Below are 22,039 nucleotides of genomic sequence, written 5' to 3' on the forward strand. Positions count from 1 at the left end.
ATGGGAATGGGTGGGTAGGGCAGTGGGGGGAGGGTATGGGGGACTTTTGAGATAGCATTGGAAATGTAATTGAGGAAAAGATGTAATAAAAAATATTTTAAAATGTAGAAAATCATATTATCCAGTATTTATCTAAAATCACGTTAATATGCATATATGTTTGAAATATTAATATGTATTTTAAAGATATTTTGCCATTTGAAATGATAATGTTCTCCACAAGAACTATGGACTATATATTAAAAGCCCAATATCATACATGAGAAATATTCTCTAAAGTAGTTTGTAGAATCTGAGAATTCCCCCCAAAAAATCACCTCTTGATGCCCTTGGTTGCCTCCCAGAACTTGAAGATGCAATTCAGACACACAGTTTGGAGGAACTGATCTAAAATAGCCTGGAAATCTCTTGCCAATGAAGTGGTTTTCATAAAGTAAGACCTTGCTCACTATGCCAGGGAGAGGAACAATCACTCAATCTATGCAGGTATGAAGCCTGTGAGCCAGAAGAATGACTTGACTGCAAGACATCCAAAGAGCAAAATGGTGGCACTTTTACTTAGGGTCATCAAAGGCTATACAATTAGACCTTAAGCCTACTCAAATAGAGGAGAGCCATGTCTGGTATTATAGACATAAATCCAGATGGAAATGGAAAAAGCAAAACCCTATGAGTCTCATTACCAACAGTTCCATAAACCAGTGTAATTTCCAGCTGTTTTCTGAGTACTTGAACTTATACCCACAGGTTAATGCAGTTAACCCATTGAAAAAGAACTTTCTTTTTGCAACATGTGGTGACTCTGGCAAGGATCCACAATGGACCAAAATGTAGATAATAACAGAAAGGTATACAACCCAAACTGATATATCTGAAATAAATCCCTACAACCTGAGAGGATCACAGAAAAGATCACAGAAGAGGGTACAGAGTTGCCCCAAATGCCAAGGTTCCTGTTGATACAATATGTCTATCTTAGACACAACAGGAAAATAGACACATGAACTTTTAACAGTATAGTTACCCAAACAAACCAGCATAATGGTACTAGTAGGTATACTAAAGAGGCCAGGGGAAATTCTATATATTTTTACCTTATAAGAAGAAATACTTCATATCAATTGTTGCTAAAATATGGAGAATAGGCTGTGTCTGAAGATGAAATCTCACATTGATTTTTCTAATCTCAACTGCACACCTCAGGATACATCGTGTACAACCTCAAATGCATGCACTCAGTAGCTTGACTATATACATGTGTGCATATATAAATAGCAACAGATATTAAAGAAGAGATCAAAATATGGGAAAAGGAGGGAAGGCTTTGAGGGGAAGAAAAAGGGAACTTAATATACTATGAGTTTCTCAAAATCAACCACTATTAAAAAAAGAAAAAGAAAAAGAAAGCAAGAAAGCAAGAAAGAAGCAAGAAGAAAGCAAGAAAGAAAGAAAGCAAGAAAGCAAGCAAGCAAGCAAGCAAGCAAGCAAGCAAGCAAGAAAGAAAGAAAGAAAGAAAGAAAGAAAGAAAGAAAGAAAGAAAGAAAGAAAGAAAGAAATTCCATGCAAAGGTTCTGTATGATCTCTGTAATTTTTCTGCACATTCAAAATCATTCTGAAAGCTAAATTATATTACTAGACATTTTAAATTAACTTGCATTTCTATGTCCTATTACGTCATCCTGAGTCTCTGATTCGGGGTCATGAACTTGGCCTCACAAATTCTACAGAATGTTATTTGTACAACTTTAAAATTGCTCAATATAGTAACCTTTGACTGTATGTGACAATATTTATTTCTCGCCATCAGTAAATATTTCAAAACACATAAAAGAATGTTAATAATTTTTTACCTGCACTATAAATCTTACCTCTCAGCATTTGTTATAAGTTGAATAGGTGTCCTGGGCTGGAATCCTAACAGCACCTACAAGGAGTTATTCATGATGTCAGACTATAATTGGTTTGAAGGCATACCTTTTCCTGCCATATCATATCAAAGAGAAATTTTGGAAGATATTCGTGATAAGTTTGTGGTGAAAGAAGAAGACTTGTTGATATTGACTTACCCCAAGTCAGGTAAGGATCATCAGTAAGACTAATTCTGAAATGTATAAGGGAGATTAGTACTTTGATCCTAATTCATTTTGGGTGATGAGTAGAGTGTTCTATATATTAATGTGTAAAATGACTTGTGGGCATGGAGATTTGTGTGTGTTCCACTCAGACTGACCTATGTGGGCAGAGGAGATCAGCTATGGCACCAAAACAATGACAGTGCTCCCTGAGGCAGAATATGTCATTGGTCCCTCTCTCTGGGGAAGAGATAGAAGAGAGAGAGTGATGAGAATAAATGCAAGAAATAAGAGATAGAGGCATGTATGTGAGCATATGTGGAAGAGAGGACAGTTTCAGGTAAAAATACTATGGACCTTGTCCAGGATGTAGAAAGAATCTGAAAACTCAAGAAAGCATAAAGCAACATCATGGTAGTTTGGGGGTATGGATGATTGCTGTGTGGAAGAAGCACTGAACATTGAGCAAGTATTAGGTTGTTGACATATAAAGAAAAATGACACAGAAATTCCATAGGCAGTGGGAATATAGGAAAAAAGTACCAGACACTATCTCAGAGAAGGAAGCTAGAGAAACATCCAGTGACAAATAAGAACACAATCAGAAATAAAGTGTGTGATAAAAATGCACAAGGGAATTGATTCACCTTAAAAAGGAGAAGTACTCAGTCATACATTTCAGCATGGGGGCATCTCAATGACAGTGAATTAAATTAAAGGAGGTAGTCTCCAAGGGCATGTGATATGATTATAACATTCTGAAATATATGAGATACAAATTCATTCCACCAGAATATAGAATGATGTTGGCCCAGGCCTGGAGGAGATATTCCATTGCCAGGTTGCTGTTTACTGAGTATAAGGTTTTGCAAATGAAGTCTAGAATATGATGAGTGAATATACTTTGCACTTATGTCACACAGACATTGTGAATACAATTCTGTGTGCTTGAAATTGGGCAGCACTGTAAATTTTATGGGCATATATTCTACTTGAGGCTTTTTCACAAGTAATGTTGAAATGAGTAACAGTCACTTTTCCTTTTCCTTCAGGAACAAACTGGCTGAAGGAGATTGTCTGCTTGATTCAGACCAAAGGAGATCCGAAGTGGATCCAAACTGTGCCCATTTGGGACCGCTCACCCTGGATAGAGACTGATATAGGATATCCTGCATTAATCAATAAAGAAGGACCACGACTCATAACCTCCCATCTTCCCATCCATCTCTTCGCCAAGTCTTTCTTCAGTTCCAAGGCCAAGGTCAGTGTCCAGTGGTTGAAATTTTCTTTGACTAAACACTCTGAACTTATTTTACCTGACAAATCCTGGAGGTCTTGCTGAGATGTGAAGATGGGATTCTCATGCACTAGGTGATTCTGATGTTTCCCCACCTCAGACTATATTAGATAGAGTACAAGGATGTGGACCAGCACACAGTGATCCTGGGCAGCTTTAAGAAATAAAGTGAAATATCACACTGAAACATTCATGAACTACATATATAGGCCAAACAGAGTTCAATCTCTAATGTACAATGGATATTACTATATCATTGTCATCAAAAAGCTAATCTTTCTTATATAATGTATAACTAAGCCCTGTGGGTGAAACACCAAAGACACAATTGCCCATAGGGGAACAAAACTGACCAGCCATCAATGTTCAAAGATCAGTTATATATACAGGGTCATCACGTGTGTAGCTGTTTATTGAGATCAGTAGCCACAGAAGTCTCCCATGAAATGGAAAGAGGAACAGTAGAAGTAATCAGAGATATCCACATACTGACCTATGAAAGGTCCTAGTTTGTAAGAAAGTTTTGTGTAAATTCCTCCATCCATAAAAGCTATAGTTTATGCTGCAACTACAAAGACAAACTTAGAATAATCTCTCACTAAAATGGCACAATGTTTGTGGCCATTCATATATATGTGTGTGTCTTATCTGGATTTGGAAAATTTTGACCAGGAAAACTGAAGCTTAAAGAGATGAATTCTATATTTCTGGCAGAGCCTCTCAAAAGACAGTTCCTGACAGCATGCACTTCTTTGCATCGAAAATAGTGTCTTGGTTTGGTTACTGAATATGGGATGGATCCCCAGATGGAGCAGTATCTGTATTGTCTTTCCTTCAGTCTCTGCTCAACACTTTGTCTTCATGTTTCCTCCCATAAGTTTTTGTCCCCCCTTCTAAGAAGCATGGAAGTATCAACGCTCTGGTCGTCCTTCTAGAGCTTCATGTGGTCTGTGAAATATATTTTGGTTATTCTGACCTACTGGGCTAATAATAAATTATCAGTTAATGCATACCATTTGTATGCTTTTCTGATTGGGTTACCTCACTCAAGATGATATTTTCTATTTTTATTAATTTTCCTATGAATTTCAAAAGTCATTGTTTTTTATTGATGAGTAGTATGCCATCGTGTAAATGTACCACCCTTTCTGTATCATTTCCTCTGTTGAAGGACATCTGATATATTTCCATAATCTGTCTCTTATAAATACAGCTGCTATGAACATATCCTTGTTATATGTTGTAGCATCTTTTGGATATATGCTCGGGAGTGGGTCCTCAGGTAATACTATGTCCAATTTCCCTAGAAACCACCAGAGTGATTTCCAGAGTGGTTGTACCAGCTTGCAATCCCACCTGCAATAGAGGAGTGTTCCTCTCTCCATTTGTCCTAATGACAGTGTTCTTTGCCTTACAGAAACTCTGCAATTTTATTAGGTCCCATTTGTCAATTCTTGACCTTTGAGCATAAACCATTTCTGTTCTGTTCAGGAACTTTTCTCTTGTGCCCATGTATTTTAGGTTCTTCCCTACTTTATCTTCTATAAGTTTCAGTGTATCTGGTTATATGTGGAAGTTCTCGATACACTTGGAGTTGAGCTGTGTAAAAGGAGATAAGAATGAATCAATTCCCACTGTTCTACAAGCTGATAGCCAATTAAACAGGCATCATTTGTTGAAAATGCTCTCTTTTTCCCAGTGGATGGTTTTAGAAGCTTTGCAAAAGATCACCTGAACATAGGTGTGTGGGTTCAATTTTGGGTTTTCAATTCTATTCCATTAATCCACCTGCATTTCATTGTACCATTAGCATACATGTTTTATCATTATTGCTTATAACACAGCTTGAGATCAGGGATGGTGATTCACCCAGTAGTTCGTTTATTGTTGAGAATAACTTTAGCTATCCTTGGGAAGTAGGAGTGGATGGTTGTCAGAAAACACTTTCATTGAAGCAGGGGGAAGGGGATTGGATTGGGGGTTTACAGGGAGGAGGTAGGAAGCTGAAAAAGGTGATAACATTTGAAATGTATACAAAAACATCCAATAAAAATATTTAAAATTTCTAAGAGGACTTAGCGAGATGGCTCAGCTGTTAAGAGTACTCGCTGCTCTTGTAAAGGACCTAGGTTCAGTTCCCAACACTCACATGGTGTCTCACAACTCTCTGCAACTCTAGTGCCAGGGCATCCAACTCCCTTTTACTTAATGTCTGGGGGTTTCTGTCCACATATGGTGTGCAAAAATGAATGTGTGCACTCAGACATGCATAAATCAATACATTTGAAGATAAAAAGATGAGATATAGAATAATTGGTACAAAATATGAAGTTCATTTTATTAAAAATGATTACTTTGGGTGCTGGAGTGTTGGCTCCAAGGTAAAGAGCAGTAATTGCTTTTCCAGAGGTACTGACATCAGTTCCCAGAAACAACATGGTGGTTCATGACGATATGTAATGAGATCCAGTGCCTTTTGGTATGTCTGAATACAGCAACAGTGTATTCCTATGTATAAAATAAATATATTTTTAAAAAATAATGATTTCTTTTAAATTATTTCTTTTATGTTTTGACATTTTATAATAACATATAATTATATATATAATCATTTTCCCCTACCATATTTCCCCTGCAAAATTAATATATAATTTTTTCTCTCTTTCAAATTTATTTTTTCCTTTTTTATTAATTATGTTGCATATATATACATATGAATATACATATATATTTCTAAATATATTCCTATGTTTATGTATTCCTATAGAGATATATATTTACATGCTTCTAATGTATACAGTATATATTCCTAAATAAATAAATAATCAATGTATTCGTAAATGAATCTGTATATCCCAAATTACTTCAGTGCACCTTTCTCAGTCACTACAGTATTAATTGTATGTTTATTTTACAGGCATGGCATTTGGTGTTGGATAACCAATTGTTATTATAATCTTTAGAACTGTCGAATCAGTCTGTTTTTTTTTTTTCATTATTAATGTACTAGTCATTTTGTTGTTCATTTTTTACAAATCATATAAAATTAGAAAAGGGGAATTATGACTATAGATTTTTCACTTGTGTATATGTTTTCCCACATAGAAATAGCTAATGTAATTAGAAATAATTAGATATTAGAATATATCATGTAAATTATGACAGTTAAAATGTGAGGAATAACTGTTGACCTTCATTTACATTTTCATCCATTCAAGGCGATCTATCTCATCAGAAATCCCAGAGATATTCTTGTGTCTGGTTACTTTTTCTATGGAAACACAAAAACTGGGAACAATCCAGGGTCTTTTGAAACATATTTTGAATGGTTCCTCAAAGGAAATGGTGAGTAATCTGTTAAATATAGGAGGGGGAGAAACTCAGAGAAATTAATTTCATTAATTAATTTATAAATTAATAAATTTATTTATCATATTATATATATTATAAAATTATTTGTTTGTTTGTTTGTTTATGTCACAATATACAGCACCACTCTCCTGTTAATGACCCCTACTCACAGCTCCTATCCCCATCCTCTTCTCTTCGGTGAAGGGATAGTTGCCTTAGGGTACCTCCCTACCATGACACAACAATTCTCCCCAGGACGTGGTGTGTCTTCTCCCACAGAGACAAGACAAGGCAGCCCAGATAGAGGAATAGGATCCACAGAGAGGAAACATGTTCATGGAGAGCCCCAGCTCCAATTGTTGGGAGATCTGCTTAAAGACCAAGCTACAAATCTGCTACATATGTGCAGGGCCCCTAGGTCTAGCTCTGGATAACTTTTTGTTTGGTGGTTCAGTATCTGAGAGTGCTAAAAGGTCCAAGTTAGTTGACTCTTCTGGTCTTCATCTGGAGTTCTTAACCCCATTGGGTACAACAATCCTTTCCCCAACTTTTCCAAAAGACTTCCACAGCTCTAACTAATGTTTGGCTGTGGACTTATATATCTCTGTAATTCAGCTGCTACGTGGAGCCTCTCAGAGTACAGTTATTCTGGGCTATTGTAGGTAAGCATCTAAGAGTATCAGCAATAGTATCATGGATTGTTTCTTGTCCATGGTGTGTGTCTCAATTTTGGCCAGTAATTGATTGCCCATTCTTTCCATCTCTGCTCCATCTTTATTTCTGGACATCTTCTGGTTAGGACACATTTGGGGCCAAAGGTTTTCTGAATGGGTTGCTATTCTTATCCCTCCACTGTGAATCCTATCCGCCTACAGGAGGTGGCATTTCAGATGTGGGAGACCTTAGCACTGTGCTCTCACCTGTCAGACTTCTCCAGAAAATGGCTCCCAAGATCCCATCTCCTCACCAAATAATGAAAGAGTTTGTGACTGTAGTTTCTTCTGAAGAGGTGTCTGATGTGTCTGTCACTGAAAAGTACAGCAGACAGGAGGCCTTGGCAGGCTCCTCTCTCAACCTCTCCATGCTCCATTATGATAACACTTCAGAAACCATGGCAGACAGAAACCTTTCCTTTCCCAAAAGCACATTTGGGTCCAGGAAGAGATCAGCCATCTGGAAGCACTTCTACTTGTCACCCCTTAGTAGCTCAAAGGCTATGTGTGTCCACTGTATGAATGAGTTCAGTAGAGGGAAGAACAGGAAGGACCTGATCACAAGCTGCCTCATCAGGCACAGGTGGAGAGCACATTGCTCCATTGTACTGCAGGAGAACAGGAGCAACACAGGCATCCAACCATTGTACCCTGTGCCCTGAACCCTGATGCCTGCCCTGCTGCCCCCAGAAGGGGATCTCAACTCTGCATCGTTATCTCCAGGCAAACGAGTCAAAGAGTCCCCTTCTGCCTCCTCATCCCCCGACAGACTTCCTGAGGTCCTGTCATCACACATAAATCCTGGGGATGTGTCCCCAGAAGATGTGTCCATGTTTTCATCCACTGATGACTTGGGGGAGGCCTCTGTAGTGTTTTCTCCAGAGAAGCAGCCACCAGACACAGTAAATCCAAGGTTTGAATCAGGCACTGTCTTCCAGCAAAATTAAGGTGATGAGAAAACTATAGTCAGATGTCTGGCATCACTTTTCCCTGGCCCTAATGGTCAGTCTCAAAGCAGTGTGCCGGTACTGTAGCTGCATTATTAGTCGGGGGAAGAAGGGAGATGTTGGCACCAGTTGTTTGATGCAACACCTGTACAGACGCCACCCTGACGTGGTTGGGAACCGAAGAACTTTCTGGGTGCAAGTTTGGCAATCTCTCCATATGCCACTTTGGCCTCTGCAGAAATATCCTCCAAATTAACTGACTTGCCAACAGTGGTCAGAAAAAAAAATCATCAAGGTGTGTTTCCTACTAATAGCAAGAAGACCACCAAGCTATGGAATCACTTTTCTATTTGTTCAGCAGACTCAACAAAGGTGGTGTGCCTGCACTGTGGCCGGACCATCAGCAGGGGCAAGACGCCCACCAACCTGGGCATCAGCTGTCTTCTGAACCATCTGCAGCAGTTCCATGGCCATGTACTCAAGAATGGCATCTCAGAGACCACTCTGTCCCATTCTCCAGGCATCTGGAGGCCTCTGGGCATAGAGCTCTTAGGGCCTTTCCCTTTCCGTGACTCCACAGAGAAGTTCTATGACTCTCATCCAGTTGCCAAAAAAAATCACAAGTCTCATAGCTGAAATGATTGCACTTGACCTTCACCCATATTCCCTTGTAGACAATGTTGGCTTTAACAGGCTGCTCGAATACTTGAAACCTCAGTACTCTTTACCCTCCCCTTCCTACTTCTCTAGAACAGCTATCCCAGATATGTATGACAATATGAAACAGATAATTATGTCACATCTGAAGGAAGCTGAGAGTGGTGTGGTTCACTTCACCTCTTGAATATGGATGAGTAGCCAGACTCGTGAATATCTGACCATTATAGCTCACTGGGTCACCTTCACACCCACTGTCCAACCACATTGTGAGGACCACCATTGCTCAGCACTTTTAGATGTGTCACAGATTGACTGTGACTATATTGGAAATAGCATTCAGAAGCAGCTGGAGTGTTGGTGGGAAGCCTGGGTGACTTCCATTGGCCTTCAGATTGGCATCACTGTCACTGACAATCCAAGCATAGGGAAGATGCTGAGTGAGGGTGAACACTCAAGTGTGCAGTGTTTCTGATTGTGAATCTGATTGTGAGTGAGGCTATCAAGAGCCAGAGGATGTTCAAGAACTTACTGAGTATTGCCCAGAAGCTGTGTGAGCGGGTCCATCAGTCACCCAGAGTAAGAGAGAAGTTAGCAGAACTAAAGAAAGACTACGAGCTGCCACAGCACCAGGTGATCCAGGATGTACCGTCTAGGTGAAGCACATTGTTCCACATGCTTGAACATCTGATTGAGCAGAAGAGGGCAGTTAACCAGGTATCCATTGAATGTAACTTCAGAGAATTGATCATCTGTGACCAGTGGAAGGTCATGAGGTCTGTGTGCCATGTGCTGAGACCATTTGATGCTGCAAGCCGAGAGATGAGTGCCCACATATATACGCTGAGCCAGGTAATCCCCATGATCCACAGCCTCAGCAGAAATGTGGAGATGCTGTTTGGGGAGACCATGGGCATTGACACCATGCTTAAGTCCCTGAGGGAAGCCATGGCGAGCTGCCTGTCTGCCACCCTTCATGACCACAGATACATCATTGCCACACTGTTGGACCCTCGCTACAAAGCTTCCCTGTTCACAGAAGAGGAGGCAGGGCAGTACAGGCAAGACTTAATCAGGGAGCTAGAAATACTGAATTCTACCTCAGAGGACACTGCCACCTCCAATGGCTGTGACTCAGGGAACCCACTTAAAGACACTGGCACAGAGGAGAGCCTGTGGTCACTCGCACCAATAGAGAGACATCAGAGAGAGAAACTATCTGAAGACATGGTGCTTGCGTATTTGGAGGAAGAGGTGCTGGAACACAGCTGTGACCCACTTACCTACTGGAACCTAAAGCAGTCATTGTGGCCTGGGCAGTCTAACTTAGCAGTCTGATTTCTGGGCTGTCCCCCAAGTACAGTCCCCTCAGAAAAGTTGTTCAGCATACCCATAGATGCTGGCAGCTTTGGCCAGCCCAGTCTCATGATGGAGCATTTTGAAAAGCTCGTCTTTTAAAAAGTGAATCTTCCTTTGATATGCTTTCAGTATTGAACTCATTGATGGAGCCACCAGACTGTAAACGTCCATCAGAGTGCTAGCTATTGTACCAGGGCTGACTTGCCTGGATGGGCCATTTAGGACCCCAGACCAGGCATCTGGGGCTACCTGCCAGTTCTCACCATAATACCCACGTGTGCCTTACTCCTCCTTCAGGCCAGGTGTCAAGGTGCATTTTCAGAAGCCCACTAGAAACAAAGTCTTGGCAATTATGAATTAGGATGATCAGGTTTAAAACTATAAAGGTTTTTTGTTTTGTTTTAAGGGGATAATAATCTGTTTTACTAGAATGAAAGGAAGATGTAAACAATTTTATTATGTAGGGTTTTTATTCAGTTGTGTAAAAACCACAAATTAGGTGCTGTATTTTAATTAAATATTTTATTTGCAACCAAACAGCTTTTGTGGCTGTTAAATGAAACCTGTAAATAGGAGGTGGAGGTTAAGCCATCCTGACTGAACAGTTCTTAACCACAGGCTCCAAAAGTATGTCCTAGAGGGAATATTCTGGAAGCTGTTTACATTACAGAACCAGGCATTTGAAAACAAAACTCAACTTGGGCATATCATGGAGTGTCAATCACATGGCGAATTGGTCATGAGCACGTTCCAATGTCAGGTGTTGCAATCAGGTTTTACAGGGTCAGTTAAATCAGAGATATCCTGCTTATTATGAGTCCCTTGAAATTGAATCCAATTTTTAAAGTCATGCTTAGGACTTCACCAGTGCATGATATGACACGTATAAAAGAGATGGGGCCTGTTGATCAAATATCCCTGCCTCTGGTTTACTTCTTGCATCTCTATACAATAAAGCTATCTCGTAAGAAGTATGTACTGACCCCTCACAGCTTGACCAGATACAGCTCAGATTCTACTTTGAGGAGGTAGCTTGTTGACAGGGAAAGCGCTTGTATATTGCAGTCATGAGAAAAATCTTAGATATTTAGATTTTTTTCCTATGATAGGGAAGCCTAAACCATCATTGGTACATTATAGAGTGCCAAGGATATCAAAATGAAGTATCAGCTATCAGACACTTTACCTGACTCCAAAGTTTTTGCTTATGTATTAAAAAAAAAGTTTTTCATTTTCTCATTGCAAATCAGTTAAATATTATGGGTGAAACAAATCACTCATTTGCCTCTGACATTTTAGAAAAAAAATGTTTTGTTGAAATAGTGTATGTAGGCTCTGTATTTAATTTGCCGGGACTATGTTTTCGTGTGTTTATAAATGACGAACTTGGATACTGAAATGAAACTTTTTATTTTTTTATTTTTTAATACTTTTTATTAGGTATTCTCCTCATTTACATTTCCAATGCTATCCCAAAAGTGCCCCATATCCTCCCACCCACTCCCCTACCCACCCATTCCCACTTTTTGGCCCTGGCGTTCCCCTGTACTAGGGCATATAAAGTTTGCAAGTCCAATGGGCCTCTCTTTCCAGTGATGGCCAACTAGGTCATCTTTTGATACATATGCAGCTAGAGTCAAGAGCTCTGGAGCTAGAGAAAGTACCCAAGGAACTAAAGGGATCTGCAACCCTATAGGTAGAACAACATTATGAACTAACCAGTACCCTGGAGCTAGATAGACTTCAAGTCCTATATTGAACAGTTAGGGAAAGAGTGGGCAGCCTTATCCAGTCCCTGCTTTTAGTGGGATTGCTTCCAGTTTCTCACCATTTACTTTGATGTTAGCTACTGGTTTACTGTATATTGCTTTTATTATGTTAAGGTATGGGCCTTGAATTCCTGATCTTTCCAAGACTTTTATCATTAAGGGGTGTTGGACTTTTTCTAATGTTTTCTCATCATCCAAAGAGATGATCATGTGTTTTTTGCCATTGAGTTTGTTTATATAGCAGATTATGTTGACAGATTTCTGTATATTGAACCATCCTTGCATCCCTAGGATGAAGTTTGCTTGAACATGAAGGATGATGGTTTGATGTTTTCTTAGATTCGGTTTGTTAGAATTTTATTAATTATTTTTGAGTCGATATTCATAAGGGAAATTGATCTGAAGTACTCTTTCTTTGTTGGGTCTCTATATGCTTTAGGTATCAAAGTAATTGTGGCTTCATAGAATGAATTGGGTAGAGTACTTTCTGTTTCGATTTTTTGGAATAGTTTAGGAGATTTGGAATTAGGTCTTCCTTGAAGGTCTGATAGAACTCTGCACTAAACCCATCTGGTCCTGGGCTTTTTCTGTTTGGGAGACTATTGATGACTGCTTCTATTTCTTTAGGGGAAATGGGACTGTTTAGGTCATTAATCTGAACCTGATTTAACTTTGGTACCTGGTATCTGTCTAGGAAATTGTCCATTTAATCTAGGTTTTACCGTTTTGTAGAGTATAGACTTTTGTTGTAGGATCTGATGAATTTTTGGATTTCCTCAGATTCTGTTGTTATATCTATCTTTTCATTTCTGATTTTGTTAATTAGGATACTGTCCCTCTGCCCTCTAGTTAGTCTAGCTAAGGGTTTATTTATCCTGTTGATTTTCTCAAAAACCAGCTCTTGGATTGGATAATTCTTAGAATAGTTCTTATTGTTTCCACTTGGTTGATTTCAGCCTTAAGTTTGTTTATTTCCTTCCACCGATTCATATTGGGTGTTTTTACTTCCCTTTGGTCTAGAGATTTTGGGTATGCAGTCGAGCTGCTAGTGTGTGCTCACTTCAGCTTCTTTTTGGAGACGCTCAGATCTATGACTTTTCCTTGTAGGACCGCTTTCATTGTGACCTATACTTTTGGGTAGGTTGTGGGTTCATTTTCATTAAACTCTAAAGAGTTTTTAATTTCTTTCTTTATTTCTTCCTTGACCAAGTTATCATCGAGTATAGTGTTGTTCAGCTTCCACATGTATGTGGGATTTCTATTATCTATGTTGTTATTGAAGATCAGCCTTAGTCCGTGGAAATCTAATAGAGCACATGGTATTCATTCTATATTTTTGTATTGCCTAGGCCTGTTTTGTGACTTATTATATGGTCAATTATGGAGAAGGTAATCTGACATGTTGAAAAGAAGATATATCCTTTTATTTTTGGATGAAATGTGTAAAGATAGCATTTAAATCCATTTGTTTCATAACTTCTATTACTTTCACTGTGTGTCCATTTATTTTCTGTTTCCAGGATCTGTCCATTGATGAGAGTGGGGTGTTGAAATACCCCAGTATTATTGTTAGAGTTATAATGTGTGCTTTGATTTTTATCAAATTTTCTTTAATGAATGTGGATGCCCTTGCATTTGGAGCATAGATGTTTATAATTTAGAGTTCATCTTTGTAAACTTTACCTTTGACGAGTAAGAAGTGTCCCTCCTTATCTTTTTGGAGAACTTTAGTTTGAAAGTCCATTTTGAGTTGAAGGTGTAGAATTCTCACCTCCTCCTGCACCAGTCTTGTCTAGATGCTTCCATGTTCCTGCCTTGATGATAATGGATTGAAACTCTGAGCCTGTGAGCCTGCCCCAATTAAATGCTGTTCTTATAGGAGTTGCCTTAGTCATGGTGTCTGTTCACAGCAGTAAAATCCTAACTAAAAAACCCCTGCTGATCCCATTCCAATATGTAGCTTCTGTTTGAGGACTAAAGAGTCAAATTGTGAAAAGAAACCAGAAGAACTTGTATCTTGTGCAGATTGTGTCAGTAGTGGATATCTATCTTGTCTGAATTTTTTCCTGAATTAACCACAAATGTGAAGGCCTTGAAGTGGCAGTGCATCGAGTGCAAGACCTGCAGAACATGTCGAGTCCAGGGAAAATATGCAGATAATATACTTTTTTTTTTTTTATTCCTGTGATAGAAGATTCCATATGGCGTGCTGTGACCCACCACTTTCCAGACTGACAAAAGAATTGTAACCAGTGATAAAGGATCAATAAGTGCATTCACAGGAAGGGGTCACCTGATACTGAAATTAAAATAAGCATCAAAAAAGAAAGTGCAGATGTAAGTCTGATGGGAAACACAGATATCGTGACTGAAGAGTATCTGGACAATTTTAAGCAGGCCCAGGACTGTCTTGGGAGAAAATAGAATTTGAAAGTGGATTGGAAGACTGTGGTCACTACCCCTCAGTAATAGAGTTCAGAAAATATGATATCCAAACCTGGTACTCCTTGCCTTACCCACAGGAATATGCAAGATTACCAAAGTTTTACCTGTGTGAATTCTTTCTTAAATATATGAAGAGTAAAAATATTTTGCTATGACACTCAAAGAAGTGTGGATGGTTTCGTCCTACAGCAAATAAATTTTCCTGAAGGAAAGACCTTTCGGTATTTGAAGTTAGTGGGAATATATGTAATATGTACTGCCAAAACATTTACTTCACCAAGCTCTTACTAGACCACAAAACCTTGTATTATGATTTTGAGCCATTCCTTTTTAATGTCCTTACAAAAAAATGATGAAAAAGGCTGTCATGTGGTTGGATAATTCTCCAAGGAAAAGCTCTGCCAGCAGAAGTATAATTTGGCCTGCATAATGATCATGCCCCAGCACCAAAGGGAAGGATTTGGATGCTTTCTCATTGAATTCATCTATTTGCTTTCTCAAGGAGAAGGCCAAGCAGGGTCTCACGAAAGCCACTCTCTGACCTGGGCCAGCTCTCCTATCTGACCTACTGGAAAAGTGTCATCTTGGAATACCTCTACAACCACCACAAGAGGCACATCAGCATCAAGGTCATTAGGAGAGCCACAGGTATGTGCCCACATGGCATTGCCACCACTCTGCAGCACCTCCACATGATTGATGGAGAGATGGCAGGTTTGTCATCATAAGAAGGGAAAAGTTGATATTGAGCCACATGGAAAAGCTGAAGAACTGTTCCCAAACCAACAAAATTGATCCAGAGGTTCTAAGATGGACTCCAATTTTAATTTCTATTGCTGTGGTTTCTGAGGAAGAGTGAGAAGCTGAGAAAGAGCCTGAATGACTAGTGGAACAAGCCAGCTGCTGGGAGAAGGAGGATCAAGAGATCCTGTAGTCTAGAGTTACCAGTAGGCAATCGTCTGCAAAAGTACAATAAAAATAAATAAATACCTGCATTGTCCAGATAGGCAGCCAGTGGCCGGGGAGAGAGGACAGTAGTTAAAACTGTGAAAAGAGAGCAGTGAAGAAGAGGAAGAAGAAAAGGAGGAGGAAGATGACGAGGAAGAGGAAGAAGATGGGGAAGAGGAGGAGAGCATTCACACATCTCCCCCACAGTTGACTAAGCCACAGTCAGATTCTATTAAAAGAAAGAGGACTTTTGTAGTAAAGAAGATAAAAGGTCATAAACGCAGGAGGATCAACAGCAGTGTAACCACTGAGACCATTTCCAAGAGGACAGAAGTGCTGAATGAGCCCTTTGACAACTCAGATGAGGAGAGAACAATGCTGCAGCTGGAGCCTACCTATGAAGTCCCAGTGAGGAGGGGGACAGAAAGCCAGTTCTGAGAAAAGCATTCCAACATCACCCAGGGAAGAAAAGGCAGACAGAGGAAGAGGAAGGAATCAACAATCATTTCTTCAAGAATGCTGCCCTTTGTAGAAAACATGTAGGCAATGGTGCATAATACTTGAAAGTAGGCAGTAAAGACAATCCTGAGCCTCTAAAGTGCAGACAAGTGTGGCCAAAAGGAGCGAAGCAAGGGCTCTCCAAGAGGAAGCAAAGCAAAGAGAGGATAGATGAGTTCAAGCTGAATCTGTATGGGAAGAACAGGACAAGGAAGGAGGAGGAGGAGGGGGAGGAGGAAGAGGAGGAAGAGGAGAAAAAGACCAAGGTGGTGCTGAAAGTAAACAAAACACAGAAGAGGAAATCTCCTAGGAAAAGGAAGACCCTGTGCATTTGGATGACCATGAAGAGGATGAGGATGAGGAAGAAGAGCCATCTCACAATGAGGACCATGATGCAGATGATGAAGAATATGGCCACATGGAGGCTGCCAACATGGAGAGAGGAGACCTCCCAAGAGAAACCTTCAAAGATGCACTAAAGGGCCAGGAGACTTATTTAGACCTGAGCATTCAGTTGAGCCACTTGAACCCTGGGGTCTTGATAAACTGCAGTGTTGATCTCGCAGTGTCATGTAACAGTGAGCCAAAGGAGTTTGCCGGGGACACTGGAATGGCACCTGAGTCTGACAGGGAGCACCAGGAAGAAAAGACACAGAAGCAGGACCAAAAGAACAGTGATGGTATGGATGCTGATCTCAAAGAGGGAGGCCCAGCAGCTGTGGAAATTGACTCCAAGACTGCCCAGGCTATTCAGTCTTTGACCCAAGAAAACAGGGAAAAAGATGACACCTTTCCAGATTGTGCTGAGACTCAAGAGGCCTGTAGAAGCCTGCAAAACTAAATGCACACAGACCAAAGTCCTCAAATTGCCACCATACTGGACGAGTGCCAACAGTCCAAGGTAGCCCACTTTAATCTGTCCATTCCTTTCCTGGCAAGTCAGTTCATTCTGTCAATAGCCCCAGTGTCCCTGCTAGAGAATAGCTTTATCCAAATTAGCCCTGATCAGACTGCCATCACAGTGCCACCTCTGCAGAACATGGAGACCAGTCCAATGATGGACATCCTGTCAGTGTCAGATCACTCACAGCAGGTCATTGACAGTAGGTTCAGTGACCTGGGCAGTATTGAGAGCACAAGAGAGAACAACGAGAACCCAAGCAGCTATGACTCAACCATGGGAGGCAGCATCTGTGGAAATAGCTCTTCCCAGAATAGTTGCTCCTATAGCAGTCTCACCTCTAGCAATCTGACACAGAACAGCTGTGCTGTCACCCAGCAGATGTCCAACATCAGCGGTAACTGCAGCATGATGCAGCAGACCAGCATCAGCTCCCCTCCAACCTGCTGCATCAAGATTCCCCAAGGCTGTGTGGTGGAGAGGCCTCCCAGTAGCAGTCAGCAGCTAGCTCAGTGCAGCATGGCCACCAATTTCACCCCACCCATGAAGCTGGCTGACATCCCCGAGACCAGCAATACCAACATTGGCTTATATGAGTGAATGGATCAAAGTGATTTTGGGGATGGGCACTACCCACAGCCATCTGCGACCTTCAACCCTGACAAACTGCAGCAGTTAACTAATACACTTATTAATCATTCCACTGCTGTGACCTCCTATGCAAACAGTGCCTCTTTGTCCACACCATTAAGCAACACAGAGCTTGTTCAGCTTTCACAGTCTCTACACTCTGTCCCTGAAGGAACCTCAAGCACAAGCTACCATGACCCCACCCCCTAACCTGACTCCTCCTCCCATGAATCTGCCACCATCTCTCCTGCAGCAGAACAAGGCAGCATCGAATATTGGCATCTCCCACAGCCAAATACTGCAAACTCAGATTGCCAGCAAGGGCCACGTCTCCATGAGAACTAAGTCCGAATCTCTGCCACCAGATGCTGCCACCCATCAGTCACAAATCGATGGGCGTTCCCAAACTGTAGCCATGCAGGGTCCTGCATGGACTTTAACAATGCAAAGAGGCATGAACATGAGTGTGAACTTGATGCCAGCGCCAGCCTACAATGTCAACTCCGTAAATATGAACATGAACACTCTGAATGCCATGAATGGGTATAGCATGTCCCAGCCGATGATGAACAGGATGATGAACAGTGGTTACCACAACTACCATGGCTACATGAATCAACCCCCCCAGTACCCGATGCAGTTGCAGATGTGCCCATCTGCTGGGCATATGATGGGAAGCCAGCCATATGCCCAGCAGCCGATGCAGACCCCACCCCACACTAACATGATGTACACGGCCCTGGGACCCCATGGCTACATGATCATGGGCATGCCCAAACAGTCTCCCAATGGATCCTACATGAGAAGGTAGACAGCCTGGCAGCCCACCCAGCCCACTGGGCCCCACTATTGGATTGATCTGCACAAATACCTTTGAAGAGTACGATTTCAAAACCAGCATTGGTGTGAGTACAAAAACATTTGTTGGCACCATTTATTCAAAAAAAAAAAAAAAGCTGTATGCAGCAGAATGCCTTATACAAGTCGTTTTTCTTTTTTCCTTTGTTTTTCTTTTTTCATACCTTTATTTCTGTTACTTTTATATAAAATTCTTTGCAAAAGAAGGCCTCTCTTAGGACTCTAGTTGGCAGTAGGCACACATCTTGCCTGTTTCCGTTAAACAGTGTGCATACAAGCCCCTTCCCAAATCACCTGTTTTAATACTGAACCTCCAGCTTTTCTTCTTCCTTGTCTACTCCATGGAAATGCCTTTAGCATTTCAATTACTGTATATTTTGTTTAAGGTGATCCTTCAGTATGCCACTAATTTCTTTGATGGTGACAGTGCATTTTGTAGTACTGTACAAGTGTTGTGCTAACGGTAAGCCACTTCTTAAGGTTTTTGTTTTTTGTTTTTTGGTTTTTTTTTTTGCCTTGATTAGGGTACCCTAATTTGAGGTTTTAAAAAAAGACTCTATTTTTGTTAAGTATAAAACTGTAAAGAGCGATCACAGCTATTCCCGTCTGGTTAGTGAAGGGGGTTTATTGCTAAATGTTTGGTGTAAAGTTGAGAAGACCATTTTCCATTTTGGTGGCAGGCTCCTATGGAGGGAGGCAGCTTTCTGTTTTATAAATGCACACTTCTATTTATTAAATGAAGCATGTCTCAGTGTTTATCTGTCAGGTTTTGAAGCATTTCATATATGTACAAATACCTGGCAAGATTTTTTTTAAATCATGAATTTGGTGTAAAGTTGCTATTTTATGGAAATGCCTCTTTACATTTTCATTTCATCTGTAGATTTTTCTATCTTTATAAAATATTGGAATTATTTTTTAAAGAAAATAGAAAAGTAGCTTGTGAATAGCACAAAGTAAGCTTACAAATCTCAAGTAAAAAAGCAGAAAACTTATTTGTGTCTGTTTCTATTGCTTCCTTTTGGAGCCTTTGTACCTGGACAGATGGCAGTAAGGGCTAAGCAGAACAGGTGTGCATGACCTTTTATAAAGTAGGAGCCAGCAGAACTCTTGTATTTACCTGTTTTCTTTTTATTCAGTTACTTCAAAAAAAAAAAAAAAAAAGAAGGTAAACACCCTCCCCCCAGAAAAGCTGTACATTTTAATATAAAATAAATTATGATGAGCCATTTTTAAAAAAGAGAGAAAGTCCATTTTATTTGATATTAGAGTGGCTACTCCAGCTTGGTTCTTGGGACCATTTGCTTGGAAAATTGTTTTCCAGCCTTTTACTCTGAGTTAGTTAATGTCTTCCTTTATGCCTTAGGTGGATTTTCTGTATGCAGCAAAAAGTGGGGTCCTGTTTACATAACCAGTCTGTTATTGTATGTCTTTTTATTGGGGAATTCAGTCTATTGATATTAAGAAATATTAAGAAAAAGTTGTTATTTCTTCCTGTTATGTTTATTCTTAGATTTGGAATTCTGTTCATGTGGCTATGTTTTCAGGTTTGTTGAAAGATTACTTTCTTGCTTTTTTCTCGAGCATAGTTTCCCTCATTGTGTTGAAGCTTTCCCTTTATTATCCTTTGAAGGGCTGGGTTTGTGGAAAGATATTGTGTGAATTTGGTTTTGCCATGGGATACCTTAGTTTCTCCATCTATAGTAATTGAGACTTTTCTTGGATATAGTAGCCTGAGCTGGCATTTGTGATCACTGTGGGTCTGTATGACATTTTCCCTGGATCTTCTGGCTTCTGTAATCTGTGGGGAGAAGTCAGGTGAAATTCTGATAGGTCTGCCTTCATATGTTCTTGACTTTTTCCCTTTACTGATTTTATTTGGTGGTTTGATTATTATAGGATGGGAGGAAATCCTTTTCTGGTCCAAACTATTTGGAGATCTGTAGACTTCTTGTATATTCATGGGGATCTCTTTCTTTAGGTTGGGGAAGTTTTCTTCTATAAATTTGTTGAGGGTATTTACTGGCCCTTTAGGTTGAAAATCTTTCTTCTTGTCTATACCTATCACCATTAGATTTGGTCTTCTCACTGTGTCCTGGATTTCCTGAATGCTTTGGGTTAGGATCTTTTTGCATTTTCCATTTTATTTGATTATTGTGTCAATATTTTCTAAGGTATCTTTGCACCTGAGAGTCTCTCTTCTATCTCTTATATTCTGTAGGTTATGCTTGCATCAATGGCTCCTGACTTCTTTTCTAGGTTTTCTATTTTCAGAGTGGTCTCCCTTTGTGAATTCTTTATTGTTTATACTTCCATTTGTAGATCCTGGATGGTTTTGTTCAATTCTTTCACCTGATTGGATGTGTTCTTCTGTGTTTCTTTAAAAGAGTTATTTATTTCCATCTTATAGTCCTCCATCATTATCAAAAGAAGTGACATTAGATCCATATCTTGTGTGATGCTGTATCCAGGACTTGCTATGGTGGGACAGTTTGGTTCTGATAATGCCAAGTAGCCTTGGTTTCTGTTGCTTCTATTCTTACACTTGTCTCCTGTTATCCGATTATCTCAAGTGCTTGCTGCCCTCAATATGTCTGATTGGAGCCTGTCCTTCCTGTAATCCCAGTTGATTCAGAACTCCTCAGAGTCCACCTTTCTCTATGATCCTATGATTCCAGGATCCTATGACCCTGATTTTCTGGGTGTGTCAGAGTTCTTGGCAGTCAAGCTTCCTCTGAAACCCTAGAATCCTGTTGTGACCACGCTCCTGGGTACTGGGATCCTCAAATCCTAACATTGCCGGTGTGTTAGAGAATCTGGAATCGGAATCTCCTCTGGGGACCATGGGACATTGTGTTCGAAACCAAGGTAGACCAGCACTGATCTGAAGGAACCTGAGCTGCTGGTCAGGCAGGACTCCTGTGTCCTTGCTTTTGCTGGCACAGGCCCATCATGATTGTTTTAGAACAGATGTTACACTCTACTCATCAGGGATCCTAAGATCCTGTGCATGCAAGGGCACCAACAGAGTGTAGAATCCTCTGGGGACAGTGGACTGTCTGCTGAGTTTCCACACATGGTGGCCTGAAGCAGGCACTGACCTGAAGAGGTGATATATTATTTTAAAATGTGATATACTTATATATTTGGAATTATTTGAAATTTATATTGAGAATAAGGTATGTATTTTCAGTATTGCTGTAGACAAGCATCAATATAAGATTTTTCAGTTGATTGTGGTTTTATATCAAGTAACTTTTAGAGTACTCATTTTTATTGTTATATTATTTTATAAATTTTTACAAAATATGATAAAAATCCTGAAAGATATGGCAGGTATTGAAGGGGGTTCTCTGGGAGGAATAGGGGAACCAAAGGAAAAGAAGAATGTGATGTAACTGTATGTACTCAAAATATGTTTTTAAATGTTAAAATATGTTTTAAATGTTAAATGTTAATTTCTGATAAATTGAAATTATCTTTTCTCATCATAATGCAATAAAACTTAAATTAAAAAATAAAAAGTCACATTAATAAGTTGTTATAATTTTAAGTTGACTATCAATGCCTGTCATTTTGATGATTTTGCTAAGG

At 40.0% G+C, this 22,039-nt stretch overlaps 1 protein-coding gene and 1 pseudogene across 3 annotated transcripts in view; both read left to right on the forward strand.

The window, feature by feature from the left end:
- The first annotated feature begins 1,847 nt into the window (after positions 1–1,847).
- LOC147003555 (sulfotransferase 2A2-like) overlaps positions 1,848–22,039 on the forward strand; it is a 32,088-nt gene continuing 11,896 nt past the window's right edge. Inside the window, exons 1-4 of one of the 3 annotated variants that reach the window (XM_085842206.1) lie at positions 1,848–2,076; positions 3,125–3,333; positions 6,588–6,714; positions 7,596–9,191. In XM_085842206.1, coding sequence (XP_085698332.1) covers positions 1,941–2,076; positions 3,125–3,333; positions 6,588–6,714; positions 7,596–8,095 — 972 coding nt within the window. In that variant the 5' untranslated portion in view covers positions 1,848–1,940 and the 3' untranslated portion in view covers positions 8,096–9,191. Of the gene's footprint in view, positions 2,077–3,124; positions 3,334–6,587; positions 6,715–7,595; positions 9,192–22,039 lie in introns of those variants that run through there. The other 2 variants (XM_085842208.1, XM_085842207.1) reach the window with 2 other exon arrangements.
- LOC147003556 (histone acetyltransferase KAT6B pseudogene) lies at positions 9,713–21,969 on the forward strand (annotated as a pseudogene).

This window comes from Mus caroli, unplaced genomic scaffold, assembly GCF_978045245.1.
Source record: "Mus caroli unplaced genomic scaffold, Mus_caroli_1 scaffold_8, whole genome shotgun sequence".
Classification (NCBI taxonomy): domain Eukaryota; kingdom Metazoa; phylum Chordata; class Mammalia; order Rodentia; family Muridae; genus Mus; species Mus caroli.